Source organism: Micrasema longulum, unplaced genomic scaffold (assembly GCF_059751315.1).
Source record: "Micrasema longulum isolate JH-2025_06_02 unplaced genomic scaffold, ASM5975131v1 h1tg002825l, whole genome shotgun sequence".
Classification (NCBI taxonomy): Eukaryota; Metazoa; Arthropoda; class Insecta; order Trichoptera; family Brachycentridae; genus Micrasema; species Micrasema longulum.
In genome coordinates this window covers 240,488-266,709 of record NW_028279949.1, presented here as the reverse complement: position 1 = coordinate 266,709, position 26,222 = coordinate 240,488, and the positions used below count along the sequence as shown (strand labels likewise).

The window sequence follows — 26,222 nt, the reverse complement described above, 5'->3', positions numbered from 1 at the left end:
CTGCGGTTTATTTTAATTTTGCACAAGTCGGCCTAGTCAAATTATTGATTTCTTATTTCATAAATAATTGTCAAATTGGTTGAGTGAAACAATACTTTTAAAGAAAAAAACTATCTCTGTACATGACTATTTACACGTTAACTTTTAAAATCTCATCGATCTGTTTAAGAGACTTTGTTAATTAAAAAATATATATGGCGGTAGACAATATTTATGATTATATAATCTGAAAATGCATTAAAAACAGTGAATTATATAAACATGTATCAATACACACAAATCAAATTTAAGAAAATAATATTCTTTTTTTCATCTATCTTAAAACTGAAGCTACATTTAAGGCACATCACATATTGTCAAATGTTTTTTATTTGTTCACTTAAAAATATATAGAATTGTGTTCAAAATATTAACAATTTTTGTATTATATACATAATTCTTATATGCGTCTCAGGCATATAAAATTAGTAGCTATGTACACATGTTTTATTACTGCCCAGCAAAAAATAAAGGTATTATACCATTCTCTAAAATCAAGGTCATTGTTTTTAAATCTTTAAAAAATGGTAAATATTGTTAAGTGTGTACATTAAATAATTAATGTATTAAATAGTTAGCTTAATTGGAGAAGTTACTAACTGCCAATCAGCTACGAATCTTAAATACATCAAAAATACTTCCATTACATTTTGGATGAAATAACAGCAAAAAAGTCTTTGAATGAAATTTCCACTAAAGGCATACTTCAAGGGTCACACTTTGGCCCTCTGCTTTTAAAATTATTTTTTCCTCTTTAGACCAATGAGTTTTGTTTAATATGCTGGCGAGAAGGAATGGTACCATACAACCAGTTAGCGATGGGTTTGTGGCTAACAGAAGTAAATACTGGAGGATGTTCAGCTTTTCCGCATTCGCTGTGATAACTTAATAGGCCATGTAGTTCCCAGGAACTAGCTGAGTCATTGAAACACATCAGAGGTGCTCCTTCGTCATTCTAAAATGAAAAATTACAAATGTTAGCGTTGTCGCAAGTAAATTACACAGCAGAAATTTTGTTTAAAGAATGCTGATATGTTTAACCACTCCACTCATATGGATACATATGAGTGAAGTGTTTCACTTCCGATTCGACTGTAGTTGATGGCTTGAAGTAAATTTTATTCGACCAGCATGCACCTTTGTTGCTGATTTTCATTTTATAGGGACACAATATCTCTAATTTGGCTATCAATTCCTTTTTATATACATACATACAGTGTCATTAATATTTTTATTGCATCTTTTTAACTACGAGTCAGTACATCTTTAAGCCTGTAAAAAAATCATCATCATTCCCTTTCTGCACATGGTGTATGGGGCACTGCCTTGGTACACCAAACGCAGTGTAGGTAATTTAATTACATAAAGGTCAAATGAACAGTCTTACGCTCTAGATACCAGTTAAGGGATTATGAAATATTCTAGTGTGAAAACATCTTTAAAATTAATATTTTATGTCAACCGTGTCAGGAATCAAACCTGAAACATCTTGCATGGTAAGCAGACAAGTTGACCATTAGACCCCAAGGCGGATTATCGACATGTGTTATACATAGAATCTTACATTTATGCCAATGCAATGGCATAGTAATAAACTTTAAATAGGGGAACAATTGTTTTTGTGTCTACTTTCGAAAATAAATATATCTGGTTTATTTAAGTACTTACGTAGCACAGAGACTTGTCATGATCAGAGTATCCAGCACATATGTGCTGGTCTCCAATGAGGCCATTGTAGTGACTTGTTGAGTTACACTCTATCTTGTCTAAGGTAGGAACTGGCAGGTAATGGAGATACTGCTCCACACTGGACACTGCAAAGAGACACAAGCGTATTTTATAAGAAATAAAAAAAATTATTCAGTTCTCATTGTGATAATTTTAGCAGTAAACTCTACATACGTTGACACAACCATTATAATTTAACTTCTACACCGCATGGGTGAACACTTAACTTCACTCAAGATCATTATAACATGGTGACTTACGATTTGGGCTCGTATTAAGGTGTATTTGATACTGCATATTAAAGTGTATAGCAAAAACCTTTGAAATTTTTTTTTAATGGATTATAAGTTATATGGTCAAGCGTGGTTAGGGAACGCACCAATCACTACACTATGGACGTACTTATCTCTACTTGATTTCCTTTTTCAGCTTTTTACCTAAGAGTAGCCATCGAGTCAAAAACACTTGTCCAGTGTTCAGTTTCATTGACAAACACAATTGTATTCTCTGTCCACCTGGGCTGGTATTCCGAACGCGTTTACAGCGCGCTATAATGCGTATTTAGTACGTAAAAACGCGCTATACCGCGCTATAATTTCGTTCGGAATACCAGCCCTGGAGACATACAAATGTTTTTATGCATTTTGACATCTATGCCAGTTTGCTTTTTACCTCATAAGGCTCAGTCGAAATCAAGTGAAGGACACTGCAGATCTAAAATGAACCATTCTAAAATTTCTGGATGTAGGTTCTGCAGTGTATATAATAAAATATCTAAACACATTCTATATGAATGTGATGCTTTACATTGCAAAAGAAGCTGCTTCCTCGGTGGACCATTGGTCAAACTCTCATAGTAATAATTAATTAGAGAAGCACTTAAGCTCTATTGCTAAACTATATAACCTGATACCGTGTGTTTGGAAATCTGATAAGCCATAAGTATTGAAAAAAATAATAACGATATGACTGACAGACATTGGAAGTAAGGAATCTGAGAATTTATTGAGGATAGTAAACTTAATATTATGCAATCCCATTGAATCATTTATAAATTAATAATATTTTTTGTATTTATATTAATGTAAACTGTACTTTTTTTTTTCTTGTCTTGGGCTATAACTGTTTTTCTATTTCTTCAATATTATTTTTATTTATAGGAAACATATTTGACAACCATATTTGCCGCAACAAATCGGTTTCTTAACACAGGCATTTGCCCATATAGGAACCGATTGCAGCATTAGGAATACTAATATTTCTGGCTTGCCAGCCCTTCATATACTGAGCCTACTCCTAGTAAAAGCAGAATTTGCCAGAGTGTTTTTTGAGGCATTTTGTAAAATATGAAATGTATGTATAAATTAATAATAATAATAATAATAATTGCGTAGAACAAAAGAATTCAAAATTTTGGTTTGGTTTTTAATTTGACAACAAATGTGTAACGGACGGTTTTGGTTAACGCTTGCAATTCTCGACACGAGTACCAACGGCTCGTTGTATTGCTGTAATCTGTAGCTGACTTTGTAGTTAATAATAATAGGATGGGTTTTCTCCGTATGGGCGACTTTAGCCAGGGGCGTGTTATTACTTTAAGGTTAAACCTGAAGATGTAAGAGCACTTTCCCTCTACCTAATAGTCCGCCCTACTTTAAGAACTTGGTCTTGGAGAAGGAGATTTAGCAATATGAGAACACTCGCCCTCCTTTCACTCTGTAGAGCTAGAAGGTTGGAGGGCGAGAACTAACTTACTGGGACCCCTCTGGTCGCAGTGGCGTCAGGAGATAATTAAACACTGACTTCTACATACAATAATAGAATAGAATCTATACCAGTTGTATTTTCTTACCATTAGTCAAGTGTACACCCCATCCAGCAGTAACACATAGTTGTCTTGACTGAATTGGCTCTGATGCGATGCATACAACTTCAGCTGTAGAACTAAGTTGTAAGGGAGTTGCCAACTGCACAGCCACAATGTCCCCGTTGTACATCACTTGGTTAAACTTCGCCTGAAAAATAATTCAATTTATCAAAATGTAATAACAGTATATTCAATTTGCGAGTAAATACGGTTCGATTTAAAAACAATATATATTTGCGGTATGCTAATACTAGCTTGCATATTAGAAACAGCAAATATTGCATCATTTTTGTCCTTTTTACAGGACGATGAAAAAACGGCTTATTTTATTCAGTTCAGTGCTGAATAAATCGGCGTTTATTGTAAAGCATAGTATTATTATGATCTGTTTGCAAAACAGTAAAGAAGGTAAAAAATATACAAATAAGCAAAATTAAAGTAAAATGAAAGTATAAGCAAACATTTTGGGCACTGTCTATTCTCACTAGATAAAGTAAATACATGTTCTGAGGTAGACAGCATTTTTTTTAAAAGTATAAAATACAGCATGTTTTTTTTGGAGAAGAATTGAATTAAAGAAGAATATTAGACTTCAGTTTTTAATAGGTGACGATTTATGGATTAACATCTCATTTGAATACATTTAAAGGCGTCATTTAGTTGAGGTTTCAATAAAATAAACAGTTTTTTCGTCGTCCTGTCAAAAAAACAAATGTGACTTACGCCGTTTTGGTAGCTAAGTGACAATATACAATCATTCATGTAAGAAAGAGATATACATATTTCTTTTGTTCATATTTATTGTGAATACGTATATTTTTTTGTATTTTTTATTATGCACACTGTGTAACCTGTTACCATAGAAATGACACTGCTGGAAGCTGTCAAAATTTTGAAAAGTGTGCCTAAAAATATAACTTGTTATCTACTTATTCCATAAATTTGATTGTGTTTACAAATGAAACAATACATAAATTAATGCATTTTTTTGTCATCATCTGTGATATAATATAATATTACATGATACACTTGGTATATTTCTGCCTAGAATAATGTCTGATCATGGTGTATGTCTCTTTGAGAATGAAAGCATGGAAGGCAATTATTATTATTTATTTATTTTGGATCACAACAGGCCAGGAGGCCCAATTACAATTGTGGTGAATTATGGCACAAAACACCCAGGCTTGAGAAATATCACATTTAATTTTTGTGTTCTAACCGGTAATCGAATCCGGAACCTTTAGTGTGTGAGTCAAGCGACTTGATCACTACACCACAGGGGCTGCCACAAAAGTACCCACAAAAGTAATGTGTATTTAATTATGTCCCATTGGGCAAGAACTGAACAATTTGCAAAACCATAGGTTCAATTGGACACTCCATTAAATGACTTGCTCACCCCGCTGAATGGAACAATCTTCTTCACATCTACTCCGCTATCAGAGCTGTTGAATTCCGTGATGCCAACAAGGGCCGCCCAGTCCATCTTCCTCTCCTCCTGGACCCTTTCGTCCATCTCCATGTCCCCGAGGACGCAAGCCCGGCTGGCCAGAAGCCACAGCGGGGAGATTATGCTTGCGGTGCATCGTGAGTGCAGACGCTTGTTGTGCAGAAGCGCCACGCTGGGCCACTGTGCTGTGCTGGAGCGAGTTCCGCCCACGATGCGGGCAGAAGCAGCGTCAGTGTGTGAGTTAGAACCGCAAGCTAGAATAGAAAAAGGAGTTGTTATCATAAAGCTAAGAATGTGTGTTTTATAACTAGTAAACATACTTCCCAGGTACACAAATTCTTCTACCTGATTCAGAATATCTCCGTTCACACTGATCTCACATTTAGTTATATTTTCATCCCTTTCAAAAACCATCACTTTTGATTTATCAACATTCATAAGCAAATCGCTCTTCTTGCATACATCGTAGACTTTTGTTACCGAGAATTGCAGGTCTTCTTTGCTGCTAGCAAGAAGCACGGCATCATCCAGATTAAACAACCTTTAAATCAATAGTTCTTGTCCACCCTGTCAGGAATCAAACTCAGGACCTCAAGAATGACAGTCGAACACGCCAAACACCGCACAATGAGGCGGACTTATCTCCACTTGATTTTCCCATTCAGGATGTTTACCTGAGAGCAGCCATCTAGTTGAAAACACTCGTCCTGGGTTCAGGATCTATTTCACACTCAGAAATACTCCCATACGCTCGGACTCAGATAATACAAAATAAATAGTATCCTACGCATACAATTAAGACTTAATTCTATGATCCTACGTAAATTAATAATGTGTACTTACAAAATTCTTGGCAATGCACTGATACAATCATGTCTTCATCACATTTATCCACTGCTTCAACATTGAGCAATATATTGTCCAATCCTAGTGCACTATCATCAGAACTTAACCTCAAATATCTATCACTATTGTCAGCCTTTATTTTCTCAGTTTGAACAGCTCCGGAGTAGCCTAAGTTCTGACAAACTCTCTCCGAAAACCCATCCGTCCAGTTGCTGGCACAGACTGACAGCCAGCTTTCTCCATTTTTCCTGATTCGCATTAAGCTATTGGCTGTTTTATCGCTGAGCAGAGTTGTGTTGATTCCTCCATGGTGTGTTATGTTGGAGATAGATATACAGTCCCACTCGTCAGAAAGATCAGCACACTGTTGCTCTCCATCGCAAACTTGAGATTTGGCAATGCAGCCACCTCCGATCTTACACTTGAATTGGTCGACAGCGCAATCTAAAATATAAAAACGAAACATTAACAAAATGACATTCATATATTTACATAACAATTTTAGAGGTAATGAGAAACAAAATACTTTATATCACTAATATTTAAAGCATTTACTTTGTCAACAACAAAGCTTTGTGTATGTTAAAATGTTTGTAGACAGGCTGGATTTCCTCTAAAGTGCCACTCTAGGAATAATGAAATACTGCAGTGTAGAACCATAATTAAAATTCTTTTTTATTAAGCCAATAACTGATAGTTTTGAGGCCAGCAAAATTAAAATTTACATGTTTAATTTTATAAGTTACTAGCGGACCTGACATACGTTGTCCTGCCTGAACCTTGGCTTGCCTGCTATTAGCTGGTTCAGAAAACGTTTTTTCGATATTCAAATTTTTGATAAACTACTATAGAGTGACTACATTGAGTTTGACATTTCAATATTTTTTTAAGAGTCCTCATCTTTATCGTGCGTTGAGTTGATTGTTTGTTACAAATTGCAGCCCCACCACCAGGTCCAATTGTAAATCTTAACCATCCAGGGACGCAGACAAAAAATTTCATCAAAATCAGTCAAACCGTTTAGGAGTTTAGTGACGTACAAAAGAATTATATATATAAAGATAAATGCCTACAAGGATAGGTTTGAATCATTCTCATATAACACACAGAGGTATAAACTAACCATCCAGTTTTTTTAAAGCTGTTCATCAAAATAAATGAAGAATACATTAAAAAATATATTAAACACATTACCACACTACAAAGTGGAGTTATCTCCACTTGATTTATTTTTTCAGGTTTTTTACCTTGTGTCAAAAATACCAATCTTGTGTTGTGATCTTATTTCACGTACGTGATCATGTTTTTTATCTGCCTGAATACAGAATGAAAGAAATGAATCAAATCACTAACCACATAATTTCTCATCATCACCCCCTGCGCAGTCTACTTCTCCATCACACCTCCATCCCTTAGGAATACACATCCTAGACTCGGTGCAGTGGAATTGGCTGTCAGAGCACTCCGTGTCCATCGGCTGGCAGCCTGCCTCGTCAGAGCCAGAGGGGCAGTGGACGCGACCGTCGCATCTCCAGGGAAGGGGGATGCAGCGCTTGGAAGTGCCACCGCAAGAGACTTCGTCAAAACTGCACTCCCAAGAGTCTAGAACAAAAATCAAAATGGCATTTAAATATCAGAGTTTTCAAATCAAATTTTATCTTCGTCATCATTCCATGTTAGTGGGAGCATATGGTGTCCATAAAGAGCTGCCAGGCATCTCTGTCAGCTGCCGGCTCTTATGTATACTCCTAAGTCAGGTTTGTCCCGAAGTTTTGACATTAGCTGCCGATGAACAGTCAGTAGCAGACGTCAAGGACTTTGAGAACCTGATGTCATGTAAAGTGGATGAGTGCAGTTAAGGCTCTAAGAAAGCATCCACAGTACATGGCCCAGCCAACCATATTACCTCAGCTTGATGACAGTTGTCAATGTAGTTTGATGCGTCCGTTCTCTTATTTCATAATTCCTCACAAAATCAAACAACCACACACCTAAGATTCTTCTCAGACACCTATTCTCCAAATTCGATATTTTCCTGTTTTGGGCCCTAGTGAGGTGCCACAATTCGCATCCGTAGACGAGAATAAATGTTATGCAGGCATTATATTGGCGACATTTATATTGGCCACCTGAAATTTGGCATTACCGTCATGATAATGCAGTAATTATACATTCATAACCAAGTGATCTGTGTATATTCAGAGATGATCATTTTTTCTCCTTCAATAGAGGCAATAGAATAACCCTCTATCTCACATTAAGTGTAGACAGCATAACAAGTTATCCAGACACTGCGAGAAGCATCCATATCACTAAGAAAAGGGTTTTGCAATTATTATTCTTGACCTAGATCATCTTTTGTATAATTTTACTTTTATTTTGGTAATGTTCTTAAGTTTATTTCTTAATCTTTGTATTTCATTGAAGATACATTACTGCTTATTACATTACGGCAATACAATTTTACATAATAATGTAAGATTGCTGGTGTTTTTAGGTCATATACGTTTTTTATCAACTTGTCGGAGAGATTTTCTTGCATTCATGTTTATTTTATCTATCATACAATTCATATATAAATTCATAATTCACATCTTCTAGTGTGATGTTACTTGTGTAACAAAAAAAACTTACTTCGGTTGAATATTTAAATCAGTAAATGAAACAATAATGAAGAAATGTTAATTCTAATAAACACTTTTATGAAATATGACAGAAACGCATTGAGTAAAAAATTATGTAAGATTACCACAAATCGGCATAGTCATTGCTCCTATAGATTACAAACATAATCTCAAGACTCATATTTTCGCAATCTGTTGTAATATTAGAAATCAATTTCAGATATTTTAAAATTATGAGGGGGGACTTACCGCAATTTAGTTCATCGCTTCTATCGCTGCAGTCTGAAATACCATTGCAAACGAGATGCCTCTTGAGACAGTTTCCATTATTGCAACGGAAGCTTCCTGGACATCCATTTTCTTCACAGCCTTCTTCATCTGAACCGTCAGTACAATCTCTATTAGAATCGCATCTATCTGACAATGCCACACAAAAACTACCATCTCTTATCGATGTTCCGTTCAAACATTGGAACTGTCCCGATGCACACTTCGAGTAGTGTGTCTCACTATGGCTATTAAAGTGAGATTCAGCTGGTGTTAGTTGAAGGTTTGCCCCCTCTTTGGAATCGGATTGATTCTTCAGGGGGCTAATTGCTAAAAAATGAACCGCGGTAGTGGTTTCTTGGCTGCTGACTTCGCTCTCGTTACTTAGATCGGCCTGTCCTATCAATTTATCGTTTATGTCAGATATGCCATCTGCTTTTGATGCCAGTTCAAATTTATCCAATTTCTGATAGTAATTTAGGGAGTCTTTATCTTTATCGCGTTTCTTATCTAATTTTTTCAATGGTTTTGTTAAAGGAATCACTCCAAGTGCCCCATCACCTTCTTTGGAATCAGCTTCGTTATCACTTATGTTATTAAAATCATCGGAAACTCTCGATGTTACATCAGTTATATCAAGATCATTGGACTCCATATTTTTTATATCCTCAGATGCCATTGTTGTAAATACTGGCTGAATACTTTCCGTTGTTCTTGCAGCATCTGATTCTACATGACTTTCATTTTTTACTGCATGAAATACTTCGATAGTCTTTATTTCTGCAGCAGTAAGTGGAGTTGTCATAGGATTTTGATTGTGAATTGTTGTTACATCTTGTGATTCGACTGTCTCTGTTGAATCATTGCTTGCTTTACTGCCATTTTCAGAAATAAGAGCACTCGGTGTGGTTGTCATCATTACAATATCAACCAGTTTTGTAGTTGTTTCATGTGATTCATTTTTAGTCAATGGCATTGATGTACTCTTGTCTAAATTTTCTGGACTCATTGTGCTTCCACTGTGTGTTGAGTTTTCAATAACCTCTTTCTCCAGTGTTTTCTCTGCCGTGTTATCCATTTCAATTTTGAGAATTGATGTAGTATTTAATACCACGCGAGTATGATTAAGCTGAGATAAGTTTTCCTCTGTAGAAGATGCGAATAAGTCTTCAGTGTCATTTTCATCAAAATTTACTCTGGGTGAAATAATGTCATCTTTATTGGTTTCGGTTTTACCTTCAGAGTTATGTTGCTCATTTGCATAAGTTACATTGTGAACATCTGGAGATATTATTTTGTCAGTCAAATCTAAGTCTTTGGTTCGCTCTGTGTTCAAAGGCACCACTCCCAAGCCTTCTGCATCTTCAATAACATTTTGTGTAGTCATTGGAACCATTTCACTTAAATCTGTTGATTCATCTTTAGGATTATTTTGATTAGCCTCATCATTATCTAATCTCGGATAATTCTTTTTCAAAGAATCCATGACAATTGGCATTTCACTCGAAGTTGTTTTGGCTTCTGAATCAACAGTTTTCATTTTGTCATCATCATTTGCATGTTCCAAATCAAATATTTTATCAGTCTCATTTGTATTAAGTGGATCAATATCATGTCCTTGATGCAAAATATTTACAAGTGTGAAATTATTTTCAGTGTCTGGTAAAAATGGACTCATATCAGTTACAGAAAAGGTATTTTCTCCAGAAGTTGATTCAGAAATATTGCTAATCGAGGCCGTCAATTTTTCTTCCATTGTTTTGTTAAATCCAGATACTTCATGAATTGGAATAATCATTGGTTTGTGCTCGTTATTCATCATTGTTTTCATATTTTTATCTTCAGCCGCTTCTGTATCATTGACATTTTTTGATGTTGTTGTTACTATGTACACATTACCATCTGGCTTGGCTTTGAGATCATTATTATTTTTGGCGATTCCTGATATAAAAGGAGTATTTTGCGTTGTATATATTGGACTCTCGTGTATTGTTTCACTTACTTCATAAGGTTTTGTTTGCAGGGTATTGGTAGATGTTTCGAAATTGTGTACTTCTACACTATCCGAAACCTTATTTACACCGCGGAATGTCGTAGTCAAAATATCATTATCTTCTACATTCGATGAACCAATATGTTGTGTAGTTGGTTGATCAAGCCAATCATCGTCATTATTTGATGGGAATTCATTTAATATCTCTGCCGTATTGACATACGACTTTCCCATTGTATCACTCATTTTATTAGAATCAACCGATTTCGCCGCGAATTTATCATGTTCTTCATTACCTTTACCCTCTTCCTCTACATGAGTGTTTACAGAAAAGATGTTGTTTTCCGGAAGAGCTAATATTGTGGGAGATGTTAAGTTTTGCTCCAAATTCATTTTATTTGAATCAGTTGAATAATTTACTGGAACAGTTGAGAAGATCACTCTATTGTTTGAAATTGGTTTGTTTTCACTGTCAGTTTCTGACGGTTCCCATACTGGTGCAGGCTTTGTTATGATAATATTTACTTTAGAAGTTCCATTTGTTTCATGCTTAAGCAAAACTTCATCACCTTTTATTTCATCTTTGCTTGATTGATTGGCACTGTCATTATTGTCAGGTGTTTCATTTTCATTGATCAGCATCTCATCAGTGGATGTTGGAAACACTGCTTCTGGTAAAATCTCTTCAGCTTGATTAAAATCGACTAGTGCTGGGTTATCATGGATTGGCGATGTGTCTTCATTAAAGAACCTGCCTTGTGAATGGGCATCATGACTGTCTTTAGACACGGTAGCATTAAAGTCATCTTCTGGTAGTGCTATTATTACTTCATTCGGAGCAGGTTGTGTTGAATCTTCCAAAGTTTTTTTAGTATCATTCATTTTCATTTCTCCCATTAGAGTCGAGTTAATTTTTGTGGATTCTAGATTAAGTATTGAAGAAGAGTTTTTGTGTGAATCAGATTTCTCACTATCAACTATGGGTTCTGTCGATGGCTCCGCTGAAGGTTCAGATGTAGGTTCTGCTGAAGGTTTGGACGACGGTTCAGATTTATTTTTTGATGAGGTTTCAGATGTTGGTTCAGAAACTGGTTCAGAAACTGGTTCAGCTGTCGATTCTGTTGACGGTTCAGCTGCTGGTTCAGCCGCTGGTTCAGCCGCTGGTTCAGCCGCTGGTTCAGCCGCTGGTTCAGCCGCTGGTTCAGCCGCTGGTTCAGCCGCTGGTTCAGCCGCTGGTTCAGCCGCTGGTTCAGCCGCTGGTTCAGCCGCTGGTTCAGCCGCTGGTTCAGCCGCTGGTTCAGCTGCTGGTTCAGATGTGGGTTCTGCTAACGGCTCATGCGTAGAATGGTTTGAAAGTGGTCGAACTGTTGGCAAATCTATTGGCATGTTCGTTATCATCTCTTTGTCAGATGTTTCTACTGTTCTTATCGTCGTTTCTGTCTGAAAATCATTTTCAACGGGCAATATTGAAGATTTGGGAGACCTATCCGATGTAGTTTCAGTAGTGGTTTTGATATCAGCTACACTATTTGGTTCGGCCGATGGTTCAGATGTGGGCTCAGCTCCAGGTTCAGCGGTCGGTTCAGCTGATGGCTCTGATGTTGGCTCAGCTATGGGTATAGCGGAAGGTTCCGATTTTGGCTCAGTAGTGAATTCTAAGGTTGGTTCTGATTTAGGTTCAGAGGTAGGTTCTGATTTTGGTTCTGCAGATGGTTCTATAGAAGGTTCAGATGTTGGTTCCGCAGATGGTTCGGATTTTGGATCTGAAATTGGTTCAGATGTTGGTTCTGCGGCTGGTTCAGATTTCGGCTCTGCAGCTGGTTCAGATGTTGGCTCTGCAGCTGGTTCAGATGTTGGCTCTGCAGCTGGCTCGGAAGTTGGTTCTGATGTTGGTTCAGAGGTCGGTTCTGTAGCTGGCTCCACCAGCGGTACAATTGGTATATTGTGATGGACGTTTTTCTTAGTTTCTAGTTGGAAGTTTGGCTCCGACGTGGGCTCAGATGTGGGTTCTGACGATGGCTCCGATGTGGGTTCTGATGATGGTTCAGATGTGGGTTCTGATGAAGGTTCAGAAGACGGCTCTGAAGATGGTTCATTAAAGGATTTTGACGTAGGTTCTGATGTTGGTTCTGAAGCTGGTTCCGAAGCCGGTTCTGAAGCCGGTTCCGAAGCTGGTTCTGAAGCCGGTTCCGAGGCGGGTTCCACTGGTTCGTTCTCTGATTGTGATTTCGTGGATGCTCTCAAAGATCCACCTTCTTCAACTGGCACATCGTGCTCTGATTCCGTGATACAAATCTTTCCGCCAGCTTCTAGTTTCAGATAGTCTGGACATTTGCAGACAAAATCCATAATTGTTCGGTCGAACTCGCAGGTGTGTTGGCATTCAAAGTTGTTGATCAGACACTTGTCAAGGATTTTGGAAGTGGTCAACGAGTTCATGGAGATCCTGTGATCTGAGATGTATCCAGAATAGAGTTGGAGATATCTTGTCAGCTTCATCTTCAGGTTGGATTCCGTAAATGGATCTGGTTTGTTGACGCTGTCGGGTTTCTCTGTCCATCCGATGCGGTACTTGACAACAATAGAACCCGGTCTGTAAAAAAATTAAAACAATATTTATTACATGATAATATACCTTTTCCGCGATTTATTTTTAAATGTGTACCTACCTAATCGTTTAACTCAAAACTTACTTTTAAGTAAGCATTATTTGTTCATCTATATATAACTATTTTCATACAATAATTATTCACTGGAATTTTTACGTAATTGTATGTGTGCGACGTTGTTTGTATTCATATGAGTGTGTGTGTGTGTGTGTGTGTGTGCGTATGTGAATAAATGAGTGCGTAATTTAAACAAATATATATAACTTAAAATTTGTCTTTATACAGAAGAGGTTATAGGAGAGAGCTTGGTGAGGGGTTTGATTATGGTTATATTATCACACAGCATGGTCTAACTCTTCGTTCTAGTAACGAGAGAACCCTTTCAATACCCATTCACCGCTCTATTTTTTGCCTTCTCTTTCACAGTAGAAGCTGCTCAATTTTGTGATAATCTACCCACTAATGTCAGAGACGACGAGACCCCTTCTTTATTTACATTCGAATCACGTATGAAATGTCACTTGCTGAATATTTTAGTTTTTCCTTTTTCCTTCATTTTTCCTATCCTCTTTACCCCCTCCTCTCTTTATAGTATAGTGTAGATATTTAGTCAAATTTTACTTTTTAAAAAATATTTTTTTACGATGTAACTGTGGATCAATGCATAAAACATCGCTTTTGACATTTCGTCAGTATAAAACGGTTTGATAAACGGAAAAAAAAATATACGGTTTCGTCAATTCAAATTAATTAAGGCTTTTAGGCAATGCTTAAGGCCGCAATAATATTCTGAACGAAAATCATCGTGTTTTGTTTCAAGTGTTCGTATTTATTTTAGGTAATATGACATTTAATCATCAGTATGGCCATATATGAAGCAAAGTGTTGTGGCGTGAAAAAAAAACGCTAAATTATTATGTTTTTTACCCCCGCGAGAAGATTCAGAATAGCACCGCTGGGCTGCTAAACGCTCTCGCGGCCATAGAGAACGCTTTTATGGCGCATATTTATTTATTTATTTTATTTTATTTGGGATTTTTACAGCTATTACATAAACAAAATAATTATAAAAATCTTAACAATACTAAAGCCAATTAAAAAAATCCAGTGTAAATATAATGACACATAATATATAAAAAAATAAGTTTAGTAATTGTATTTGTGTGACGTTTGTATTCATTTACCTATAAGTACTACATATGCTCTATAAAAGCGTTTCCTACGGTTGCGAAACGTTCAGCATAGACGACAAGGTGCGAATACGGATTGTTGATGATTTATTTATTTATCTTATTAGGTAAACAAACAGTATGTACACAAATATTGCCAATTTTTTTGTATATTAGTGTACGACACTCATGCACACACAAAAAAAAACATTTTACACTTAATACAATAATTTAAATTATTTTCAATATAATAAATGTAAAAGAAACGAAATAAAAAAAAATGTATATATAATAATTAAGTTAAATATCTGCTTCTCTCAAAATTTCTATAATTTTTGACCTAAATTTACATACATTGTCACAAAAAATATCAGCCTCGGTAAATATATTGTTATATTGGTAGCATATTCTAGGTATTGTAGATTGTTTAAAATAGTTTGTTGATGCGTTTTCTGCGTAAAATAGAAAATTCTGTCTTGTCAGTCTAGATGGCATACGGAATAGAAGTCTTTCAAGTAGATTAGGAGAATCAATTTTCTTATTTATTAATTTGAATAAAAATAACTGGTCTAACATTATTCTTCGATTTTTAAGAGAGTTTATTCCATGGTACTGCATATTCTCAGCATGGTTAGAGAATAGAGATGATGAACAAGATACCTAGGTACTTTATCTTAAACCAGTTTTAGAGTCGCTCGCCGTTTTGTATTGACAACACCGGGCATCCGAAATAACAAAATTCGTTCATTTGAATAAAATAATAAGTTTGATATTCAAATTTGAATTTGCGTTCATAGTTTTCGGCACAGCTGTCTATTTCGTTTTTTCCTTATTTCAATCACGAGAGAACGAAATATGTATGAATAATCCGTAAGATGCAAATTGACTGATACAATTCGGCGGAATATTGGACGACAGGCGTACCAATATCATGCAAGTCAATTTTCACACTGCACGGTTTGATTTGGGTACTTGTGACGTCAGTGAACGCATCGTACAGTTTTTTTCCGAAATTCATCATCAGCATATGTCCCATTCCGCACCCAGTGGCGCATGGGGCAATGCATTCGTAAACCAAATAAAATAATTAAACTAACAAACAAATTTCCCTACCTGACCCCTACGACTGACCCTGTATGAAAAAACTTACGAATCAGACATAAAATGCTTGACGAAAATTGAGACGGTAAAAATTATCCGTAAAATTGCACTGGGAGTTTTAATTCCCTCTCTGTTGAAATAAATTTAAATATGAACAACTCCCTAGGGAGAAAATCCAGCCAGTCTGCAAGCATTTGGACATACTCAAACATTGTTGAATTACTACCTGGTAAAAGAAGAAGTATAAAAACTGGAAAATTGTTTTCAGGCGTTGTCTAGGTGATTTGGTTCAGCTAAATGAATCTCACCCACGTGATAAAGGTTTCAGCTCTTTTACTTCACAAAAGTCAACAGATGGAAGAGTTGAGAAAATGTGGATGTTCAAACATGGGCAGAATGGTGAATGTTACACAGTGTGTAAAGTGGCCACTTAAACCAGCCAATGCCAGGTCATAAGCCCTGTAAATGCCTATACTTCCATGTTCCCTTCTCAAAAACATTTTCCCTCTCTGTTGAAATAAATTTAAATATGAACAACTCCTTAGGGAGAAAATCCAGCCAGTCTGCAAGCATTTGGACATACTCAAACATTGTTAAAAAAAAAGTTTAAAAAAGGAAGGGGTGTGGCGATGATAATTTTGTCTATGAAAAAAGTTACTGAATTAATTATCATAATACGCACAAACAAACAAGTTTGAAATTACGACCTAAACGAATCTTTTTTAACTATTGATTTGTATGCAAATTACGGAACGTGATTTTTAACGATTACATTTCAAATTGGAAATTTGAACACGATCTACAACATACAAGCCTAAACATGTTTACGCACAAAGATGGCGGGTAGAGTAAAGCTAGGGTTTCCTAGGACAGCGGTGCCCGTGTTTTAACGGCCGTAGTGAACAGTGATGCGGTGGATAACCGTCGTAACGGTGACTAGAGTGTGGTTTCCTAGGAAAACGGTGTTATCAACACCATATAACACCGTTTCCCTAGGAAACCACTCTCTAGTCGACGTTACGACGGCTGTCTACCGCATCACCGTTCACTACGGCCGTTAAAATACGGGCACCGCTGTCCTAGGAAACCCTAGCTTAAGTCTTACAAACAATGTCTTTGGTGCAAAATTTATTCGAAAGCAAATTATATTACGGCAGTCCAGAGGCTTAGTGATAAATAAGTCGTAGATTTACAAAACCTGATCTGAACAAGTTTTTAAAAAGAAGAGATAAGTGTTTCATTAATTTATTAATCAATGTTTAAAAAATCAACAAAATGAGACAGCTGTGAGTCGTTCCCCTTTCCGAATCTAATACGTATCAATGATAGCATCTAAATCATTATTTTCATTACGTTAAGGTTAGATTATCAGTCTTACGCTTCAGGTACAGTCCAGTGACTGTGATCTGTGATTATTAAAAATAATATATCAACCATTTGGATTCGAATTTGCATAGCAATCAACCGCGCTAACTATTAGACCACGAGGCGGACGGTATTTATTATGTAGGTAGGTTTAAATATAATATAACATATAAATGTGTAAAGTTACGTAAATCTAATGTTGTTATTTTATAACTTTTATATCATAAAGCCAATCTATATTTAAACTCTTAAAGAAGAACTTATAAAACTTAGGCTTAAAAAATGGGCTGACGCCATTGTTTCAATAGCCGGTAGAAGTTTGATGAAAAAAGCCGAGGATTGAAAAAAATGGAAAAGTTTGAAAGAGGCCTTTATCCAGCAATGGAGAAAACAAGGCCAAAGAAGAAGAAGATTTTAACTTCATGTTTTTATTTTTAAGCACGAAATTATTATAAATACAAAGTTCAAGGTTATATTATTGTAAAAATATACAGGAACGCTAAGAAAAAATATTTTTCCATAATATTATCATACAATAATAAACTGTGAGAACCAGGAATTGCGTGGATTTATAGGCAAAACTACGCCGAAGACAATGCTGACGCCATATTGTAACTGTATTTTAGCGGGAAAGATTCAACAAGATTATCTCGTAGATTTTTACTCAAAATAATGATTAGATCTTGGCATAATAGTAGCATAGAGTAGGCTAAATGCTGTCTCTCAGGCGAATGTGTGGTAAAACTATATACGACACGTGTAAGAATGACGAGATTCGTGCGTTATGTGAGGCTGAGGCAAGCATTATCGAAAAAAGCAACAAAAGAGTGCTGCGTTGGTTTGGACTAGTTCAAATGGATGGCAAAACAAAGCCTAAAAGGATTTACAATGCGAATTTTGATGGATGCAGAAAACGAGAAGATCGAGAAAGACACAGCACGACCAAATCTAACGTATACTTGAACGTAGTTATACAGAAAGCAGCCAGTCATAGAAAAGTGAAACTTAGATAATAGGCATTTTGTGAAAAGAGTGAATTATAAAAACTACACAATATCTTGAATGTTTTTGACTTTAACAGACGATAAACAATGAATACATAAGTTTTTTTTTATATATTACAAACAAGAATCTTATTGTGTATTTGACCAGTTTAAAAGATTTTTAAAGTACTATAAGATTTTTCTAGTTTTGTGGGTGTTTTCTGCAAAGTGAGAAATGCCGTTTTTGTGATCGACACCTTTTTTCGGAGGTGATTAATACAGTTTTTTTATATGAAAGCGGTCTGGCTGTTTTTAGCAGAACATAGAATCGACCTTACTGCACCCGATAACATCAATGCCTCATTTTTTCGAAATTGTGGACTGGCTGCTTTCTACATAACTACGTTCAATTATACTTTCGTAAGTTGCTTATGACAGGTATGGAGAAAAAAACAAATATTAACGTAGAAAAGTGTCTGCTTAGACGGTCAAGTGCTATAAACAAATCTTTGTACGCAGTAATTTGGAGTTTGAAACAGTTGTGTGGAGTCCAAAATACATAACATACATTGAAAGGATTGAAAATATTCAACGGATATTTTTAAAACACGGCCACTACTGGCCCCAAGATCCCAGCCGTTTTCAAGCCCCAAAAAACCCTAGATTGTACTCGGCTAATCTCAGGATTTTCGGGATTGCCAGAAACAGGACTTTGCATTGTGTTGCGCCTTGACAATGACCGTATCCAGATTGTATAAAGGACACTTTATTATGACAAAAAAAAACAATCAGACCTACCTTATGTATGATAAGAAAACTACGCGGGTACAGCGGAACATACAGCCCTATTAATTACAATCATTTAAGTTACTTAGAATTGAACGTAGTTATGCTGAAAGCAGCCAGCTGTAGAAACGTGAATCTGAGATAATAGCACCTTTGTGAAAAAAGTGAATAAACAAATCTCCACAACATTTGAAATGTTTTTGATTTTTAACAAATGATAAACAAGAAATATATTTTTTTTTTTTTACATTTCAAACAAAAATATAATTATGTACTTGACCAGTTTAGATGATTTTTTAATTCGTGTAGATTTTCTAGTACTGTGGGTGTTTTCTGCAAATGGAGAAATGCCGTTTTTGTGATCGACGCCTTTTCCAGAGGTGATTAATACAGTTTTTTATATGAAAGCGGTCTGGCCGTTTTTAGCAGAACATAGAATCGACCTTACTGCACCCGATAACATTAATATCTCATTTTCCCGAAATTGTGGACTGGCTGCTTTCTGCATTACTACGTTCACTTGATAAGATGGACACGTCAAAAGACTTAATAATCGGCGTGCGTGCATGCGAAGATGTGTGAATGTAGAGGAAGCAAGGCATGTACGTAACGACAGAGTGGTATGGCGTTCTATCATCTCTACTTATGTGGAAACGGCGTGATTGTTAGTTTATTTGTTTGACACTCATTTATTTATTTACTTAAAGGCAGTTTATTACACATTATTTGAGACAAAAATACCAACTCCATGAAACTCAAAGTCCTGTGTTGATTTGGGACGAGAAATTAGTTGACACAGACACATGAGTTAATCATCACAAATATTTTATAGGATCAAAAACACAACAATTATAATACGAAAACAAATATATGGCATATTTCTTTATTTTTTTTTTTTAGTTTTTTTTTTACAATTTACATAAGAGGTAAAACCGAATATTAATAAAAAAGAATTATGATATCATCATTATCATCCCCATTCCGCACATAATGGTGCATAGGGCACTGCATTGGTACACCAATTGCAGTGTAGCTTGATCTTTTTTTTACGTGAAAGTAAGTTGATCAGTCTTACGCTTCAGTTACCAGTCCAGGGACTATGAAATATTCTAATGTAAAAACACCTTTTTAAAATAAATATTTAATATCAACAATGTCGGGAATCGAACCCGAGACCTCTCGCATGGTAGGCAAACGCGCCGACCATTGCACCACGAGGCCGAATTATGACATAGCAATGAAATAAATACAAATTAACAGTAAGAATTGTAAACGAAAATTCCCACAAAGGCATGGCCTGTTCGCGGGTATTCAAAAAATGTTTATGAATTGTTTGCTCCTATTTAAAGGATATTTATTTATTTACCTCACTGGGGTGTCCCGTGCCGAGGAAACATTTTACAGAATGAAACATGCCTAAAATTAGCTATTTAACAAAGTTAATGTAGTAATAATAATAAAAAAACGCAATTAATCTAATCAACCTAATTATCATTAACATAATAAACAATAAAAAGCTTAAATAATCATAAAAAAACATAACCAATTTATACAGACCAATAAAACAAATTTCACACACAGTGCACACATCCTACCTATTTGGCTTGATCCACTCATCGATCCGTGCGCAACCCACCTCCATTATCCATTTCTTAATAGCAATTTTATATTGTGAGAACTTACTAATTGTCCTTATGGATAATAGAAGTAGATTGTACACTTTAACCGAGTAGTAGGCCAATCCTATTTGACCAAAGGTTGTATTTATTTTTTATTTTTTTTGCAGCATCAGGGTGGAGTGAGTATCTAGTAACTCTTGTGTTTGTAACGGAAGGTAGAGAATAATGTTTACGTGCGATTAGTAACAAAGCTTTTACATAAAGTTGTTTTATGGATTTTACATTAAGATTTTCAAATATGCATATATATATTTCAATGTATATATTTATTTATTTTTGTAAAAGAAATATTTGTGTTCTTATGATTTACCTAAATATTTAATTTTGAGAACCATTTTCAACGAGTTGTAAATAACTCACTATTAGAAAATGGGAATCAATTTGGGGTAGAGTGGGATTCGAACCACGGACCTTTGAGCCGTAAGTCCGAGACAATAGCCACGGGATCATAAGCTGATTCCATATATATATATTATACCATTCTATAATAAATAGAAAAGTATATTGTTTTTGTATAATATAAAAAAGAGAAAAAAACCTCTAAAATATTAGAAGGTACGTTATTATTTTATAGTAATTAAAAAAGTAAATAAAAAAATATAAAGAAACATAAAAATGTTCCTTATTTTTAAAGGGCAACAAAATACATCATCAAAAAAATAATTGACATTGTTTGTTTTATAGATAAGATAACTATAGCTGTTGGTTATCTGAATAAAGAATATGGTAAATAGTTAACTCGAACATTCGGAAAATCATCAAGGAGTTTCCCACTCAAATCCCTCCCACTAAGGAAAATCCAGTCCTTAACTCCTCTCTTAAAAATAGCTTTTGTCCTTGGGAGCTTACTACGCTCTTCCAAAATATTGAACACTCTCGGTGCGATAAAGGAGAGAGATGTCTCTGAGCAAAATTCGGGTTTTGAGTATAATTCGTGCTCTGGGAAAACCTCGTCCGAAAATTTTGCTGAGATCATTATATCATTAGCTTGCTCCTTGTTTATATTATATTTATAGGGACATTTAAAGATTTTTATGTAATCTTGCTGTGTATAGGATCAAAGTATTGGAAAAAAAAGAAGAAGTCAACGTAACGTAATAAAACAAAAAATTCGCTAATGTGAACTATTTAGTTCAATGATAAATTTTTAAAATATCCCTTTTCACACAGTACCTACGTATTTTAAAAATAACTCAACTATAAATAATATTATCGTAATACCCCTTCCCGCACGTGGAGCATAGGGCACTACATTAGTACAGCATAGTTGAATCATCTTTTACGTGAAAGTGAAGCGATCAATCTTCCAGTCTTAAAATGAACATGAACATGAAAATGAATTTTCAAACGGCAGTAGCGTTTCATTTGTGGATTTGATTTTTTTGCATACGACACACTTTTTATTTATATATATTAAAAAAAAAAAATTACTATTTGTTTATTACGAAAGTTAAGCATACCGTCTTGGTAATTGTCAAAAAGTCATAAAAATCATGCTATATGAATCTTCAAGCGGCAGTAGTGTTTCATTTGTGGATTTTATTTTTGCATACGACACACTTATATTTAAACTATATACTAAAAAAAAATATATATAAAAAAAAATATTACGGAAGTTAAGCATACCGTCTTGGTAATTGTCAAAAGTCATAAAAATCATGTTTAAGCTAGCGTTTTTTGCTTGAATTGGGATTTATTGGAGTTTATAATAGTTTTGTTTTTATCATAGATGCCTATTAAATATAAATGAGAACTATTTTAAATTTTAATAAAGTAAGGAACGCGGACTAAATTTTTGGGGTCATTCATTGGTTGGATTCGATCATATGATGCCGAGATGACAAGTCAGTAGAACATACCGAAGTAGATATAAATAGTTGTCGGTATGTACCGATAAAGATAGCCGTTATATATAATCGCGGCCCAAGTCACATTTCTGACTTCGGGTTAATTTTTAGTTTACAGTAAAAAAAAATATATATTACAAATTGTGGAACTTACTGGAAGCTAATAATCTTTACAGATATGTCATTTCTGCCATAGTTGAGGGTCTCAGAGTCTGCAAAAAGGCTCTCTTTGATAGATTCCTCAAGAGATTGAGACAGTTTCTTGAAATCTTCTGACCCTGGGTCCATGAGACTGTCACTCCAATCTCCATTGTCGATACGGAACTCGCCTTCTAAAGCCTTCGGAACTGTAAATAAAAAAAACACAACTTTTAATTTTGTTGAAAATGTAACATTCTTCTTGGAAAGGGTGTAGGGTCCATTGTCCATAATCAATGACACACACGTGTTAAATTAGTTCACCTGAAGTAGACAAATGACCGAAGATGCAATGTCATCATTTTCTATCGAATCCAATACATTCGTATGATGCAACTCTTATAGTATTGCACGCTAAACCGGGAGCATTGTTCTGCAGTACGTTCACATCGTCCCTACCATGAAAAAATGAACTACAAAGGAACGTCGTCTATAAAGAGACCAGAGGATGCAGCCAACGTCAGTCAGCTCGTTCAGTTAGCCAGCCCAACAAGATCAGTGCAGTTCGCTCAGCTCCAGCGTGTAGTTCAAGTGCAGTCTCTTCAACCTACCATCGACGTAACACTCGTCCGACATAATTTATTATTTATTCGGAAATTATAAGGAATTTAAGGAAATAATCTGATTGGGATCCATAAAAAACGAATGTCGTTTGTAAACATTAAAAAAATATTTTTTTATAGACTAAAAAATAACATCTTCACATTTTTTTATTACATGCATTCTCGTCGAATGCAACCCTGGCGATGGATAAAAAAAACATTTACGCTCCTAACTTTTTTCTACTTAAAAATTGAAGATTTTAATAGCTATAAATATGCTCGTGACAGAGATCTATATTTCGCTGAAAACCGCACGTAAATCGGTCCAGTAGTTATTCAGCGGATCGAAGTCACATATACGAACATTGCCTTTTAAATAAACCACTGAAATTCCTCATTTCTTAAAAGTTTGAATGATATTTTTTAACTAAATGTATAAGTGAAGAATTGTCTGAAGTAACATACTAAAGCTGTTATTTAATTACATAGTATAGGTATTGTGTAATTAGTAAAGGTTTGTCTACAGTACGAACGACCAGGTATAACATGGCGGGACATGAGACATGACGCGCGTCTTGTGGTCTCGACAAGGTCGTGAATGCAATGGCCTCACGTACATAATTGGCACGTTTTCTGCTCTATTAGCAAATCGGTTAAAGAAATAGCCTCAACCATAGACTCTCTGACTAATCGAACACAAAACTGATCCATAGACAAGGTAGTGAGTTTCTAAATGTCAACTAACTGTCAAAACATGAATTTAATTTGAGCTATTTATGATTTACATGGTTCTTAAGAGTGTTTATTTTATTTTTCGTGTACGTCAGTCTTTGGCTGTTATCATAATATATTTCTTTAACACTAAATATCAGTACTGTAACATTATTTAAATAAATCAGCATTTGTTTCGTATTATTTATTTCAAAAAGAGAACGATGTTTCTTTTTGTAATCTCCTTTTATTAACATATTTCAAAAGAAATGAAGAACGTTTTAGATAAGGTAATATAGAAGTCTGGAGCACCTACAGGGCTTATGATCTGTCATTGGCCGGTTTAAGTGGCCACTTTACACACTGTATAACATTCACTATTCCGCCCATATTTGAACATCTATGTCCCTTCAATTCTTTCATCTGTTGATGTTCAGTGAAGTTAAAAAGCTGAAACCTGTATTTATGCGAGTGAAATTCATGTAACTTCACAAACACCAACAGATGAAAGAATTGAAGGGATATAAATGTTCAAAGATGGGTGGAATGGTGAATGTTACACAGTGTGTATAGTGGCCACTTAAATCAGGCAATGACAGGATATAAACCCTGTAGATGCCTAGACTTCTATATTACCTTATTTTCCATGAATTGATATATTTAACACGCCTCTTAATTTATTAAAAAATAAATTAAGACTCATTCTTTCTGGCTGCGATACGATCCCACTTACTATATAATGATGCGCACACTTACACACTCCAGAACACTTAATCCCACACAAATACACACAAACACACCTCTACACTTACTCTCATACTAATACACTCAAACACACCCTTTTGTTGTACCACAATTTAATATGTATAATTTTTATTTGGAAACTTCGCTGGTCTGTCTTTAAACCGTATCTTTGTTGATGTTATTATATCATTGTCGACAGTTTGTTTCTGTAAAATAAATAAATAAATTACCTTCACTAAAACGTTATTAATCCCTGTTGTAATATGTTATTTTATAAACCAGTGTTAAAATTTTACTGAGAGGTAGGTAAATAATAGAACAAACTATGGCCTTAATTCTCCAATGACCCGTCTTTGTCGTATTGTTAACTCAAGCCAAGATCTGGACTTTTTTGGTTTAAGGTTATAACGATTTAAACGAGCACTAAATAAATAGTCCAGATCTTGTCTCGATGTCCATTATGTTTATCAATTCTTCTTTTTTTTAAAAATGTTTTAAACTATTTTTTTATTGTAATATTTAAACCTTATAAATTGTATACATGGACAATGTCCGTTAATAAATAAGTAAATAAATAAATAATAATTGAATCAATAATCAGAAACCCAATAAGTATTTTTTTACGGGGCATACTAAAAAAACTATTTACTGACTTTTTTGTTGCATAAAGTAGTAAAGTAAAAAAATAAATATTACTATTGCATTGAAATTTTAGACGGTCAAGGGAATTCAACTTATTAAAAATAATTTTAATGTGGCTTGGCTTGTAACGATCAGCGAATGACTTTTGAGTTCTGAAAATTACAATGAAATTAAATAGATTTTTCTCATTCTTCATTAGTGTTTCTCTTTATTGAGGTCTTCGACTAAAAAACAATAATATTGTCAGAAAAAAAGTTACATATTTACACATAGATCAATAGAGAAACTCAATTTATTAATACCCAAATACATAAGTTTTATTTGATTGAATAATAAAAAGTAATAGCCGTAATACCTGCATAATTATCGACATTATTTTTAATACATAATTACTACGAGTACAGTTCGTTTCACCTCGTTTGAGCGTTAAATATTAATCATTGGGTAGATACTTAATATAAATCATTAGTCCATTAGATATTAATCTTTGCTTTGGCCGGTGTTTTTTTGTCGTGATAGAACTTTTGATTGGTAATACTGTCTCTGTCTTGTCGTGCTCTATTATTATACTCAAATTTATAATAGAGCGCCTTACACTCGAACAACGCTTGAAAATTGTAGAAATTGACTGAAAAAGTCAGTTTTTAGTTCGCTAAACGCATATGACTAATCGTAAAACCACGAATTTACTGCGTGTTGAGACTAACGTCAACATTATTTTCAGAAAGGGTCCTGTTAACTGGCCTCCACGAACCTGTGATACTCCGCTGGATTATTTTATATGGAGCTTCGATAACTCTTAAAATTAAAATACTGTGCTAAAAAATCACTCTGCAAACGGTGTTGTAACGTCGCGTTAAAGCAAAAGACGAGATAATTATAAATACAGTTATTTTTAAACATTTTTTTACACATATGTTTATGTATATAAAAAAACCATTAAAAAAAGAAGAAATGGGTAAAGGTTATACAGATTTTAAAGAAAAAAATCGATTGGGATCCATAAAAAACGAAAGTTGTTTGTACACA

The 26,222-nt window shown here is 34.9% G+C and overlaps 1 protein-coding gene across 2 annotated transcripts in view; it reads right to left on the bottom strand.

Moving 5' to 3' along the window:
• Nucleotides 1-782: 782 nt before the first annotated feature.
• LOC148271522 (uncharacterized) overlaps nucleotides 783-26,222 on the bottom strand; it is a 256,041-nt gene continuing 230,601 nt past the window's right edge. For both annotated transcript variants that reach the window (XM_088241288.1, XM_088241289.1), the window contains 8 exons: nucleotides 22,511-22,703; nucleotides 8,807-13,410; nucleotides 7,287-7,535; nucleotides 5,931-6,377; nucleotides 5,037-5,341; nucleotides 3,620-3,782; nucleotides 1,708-1,853; nucleotides 783-994 (listed from right to left, as the gene is read on the bottom strand). In XM_088241288.1, coding sequence (XP_088097414.1) covers nucleotides 794-994; nucleotides 1,708-1,853; nucleotides 3,620-3,782; nucleotides 5,037-5,341; nucleotides 5,931-6,377; nucleotides 7,287-7,535; nucleotides 8,807-13,410; nucleotides 22,511-22,703 — 6,308 coding nt within the window. In that variant the 3' untranslated portion in view covers nucleotides 783-793. The remainder of the gene's footprint in view (nucleotides 995-1,707; nucleotides 1,854-3,619; nucleotides 3,783-5,036; nucleotides 5,342-5,930; nucleotides 6,378-7,286; nucleotides 7,536-8,806; nucleotides 13,411-22,510; nucleotides 22,704-26,222) is intronic.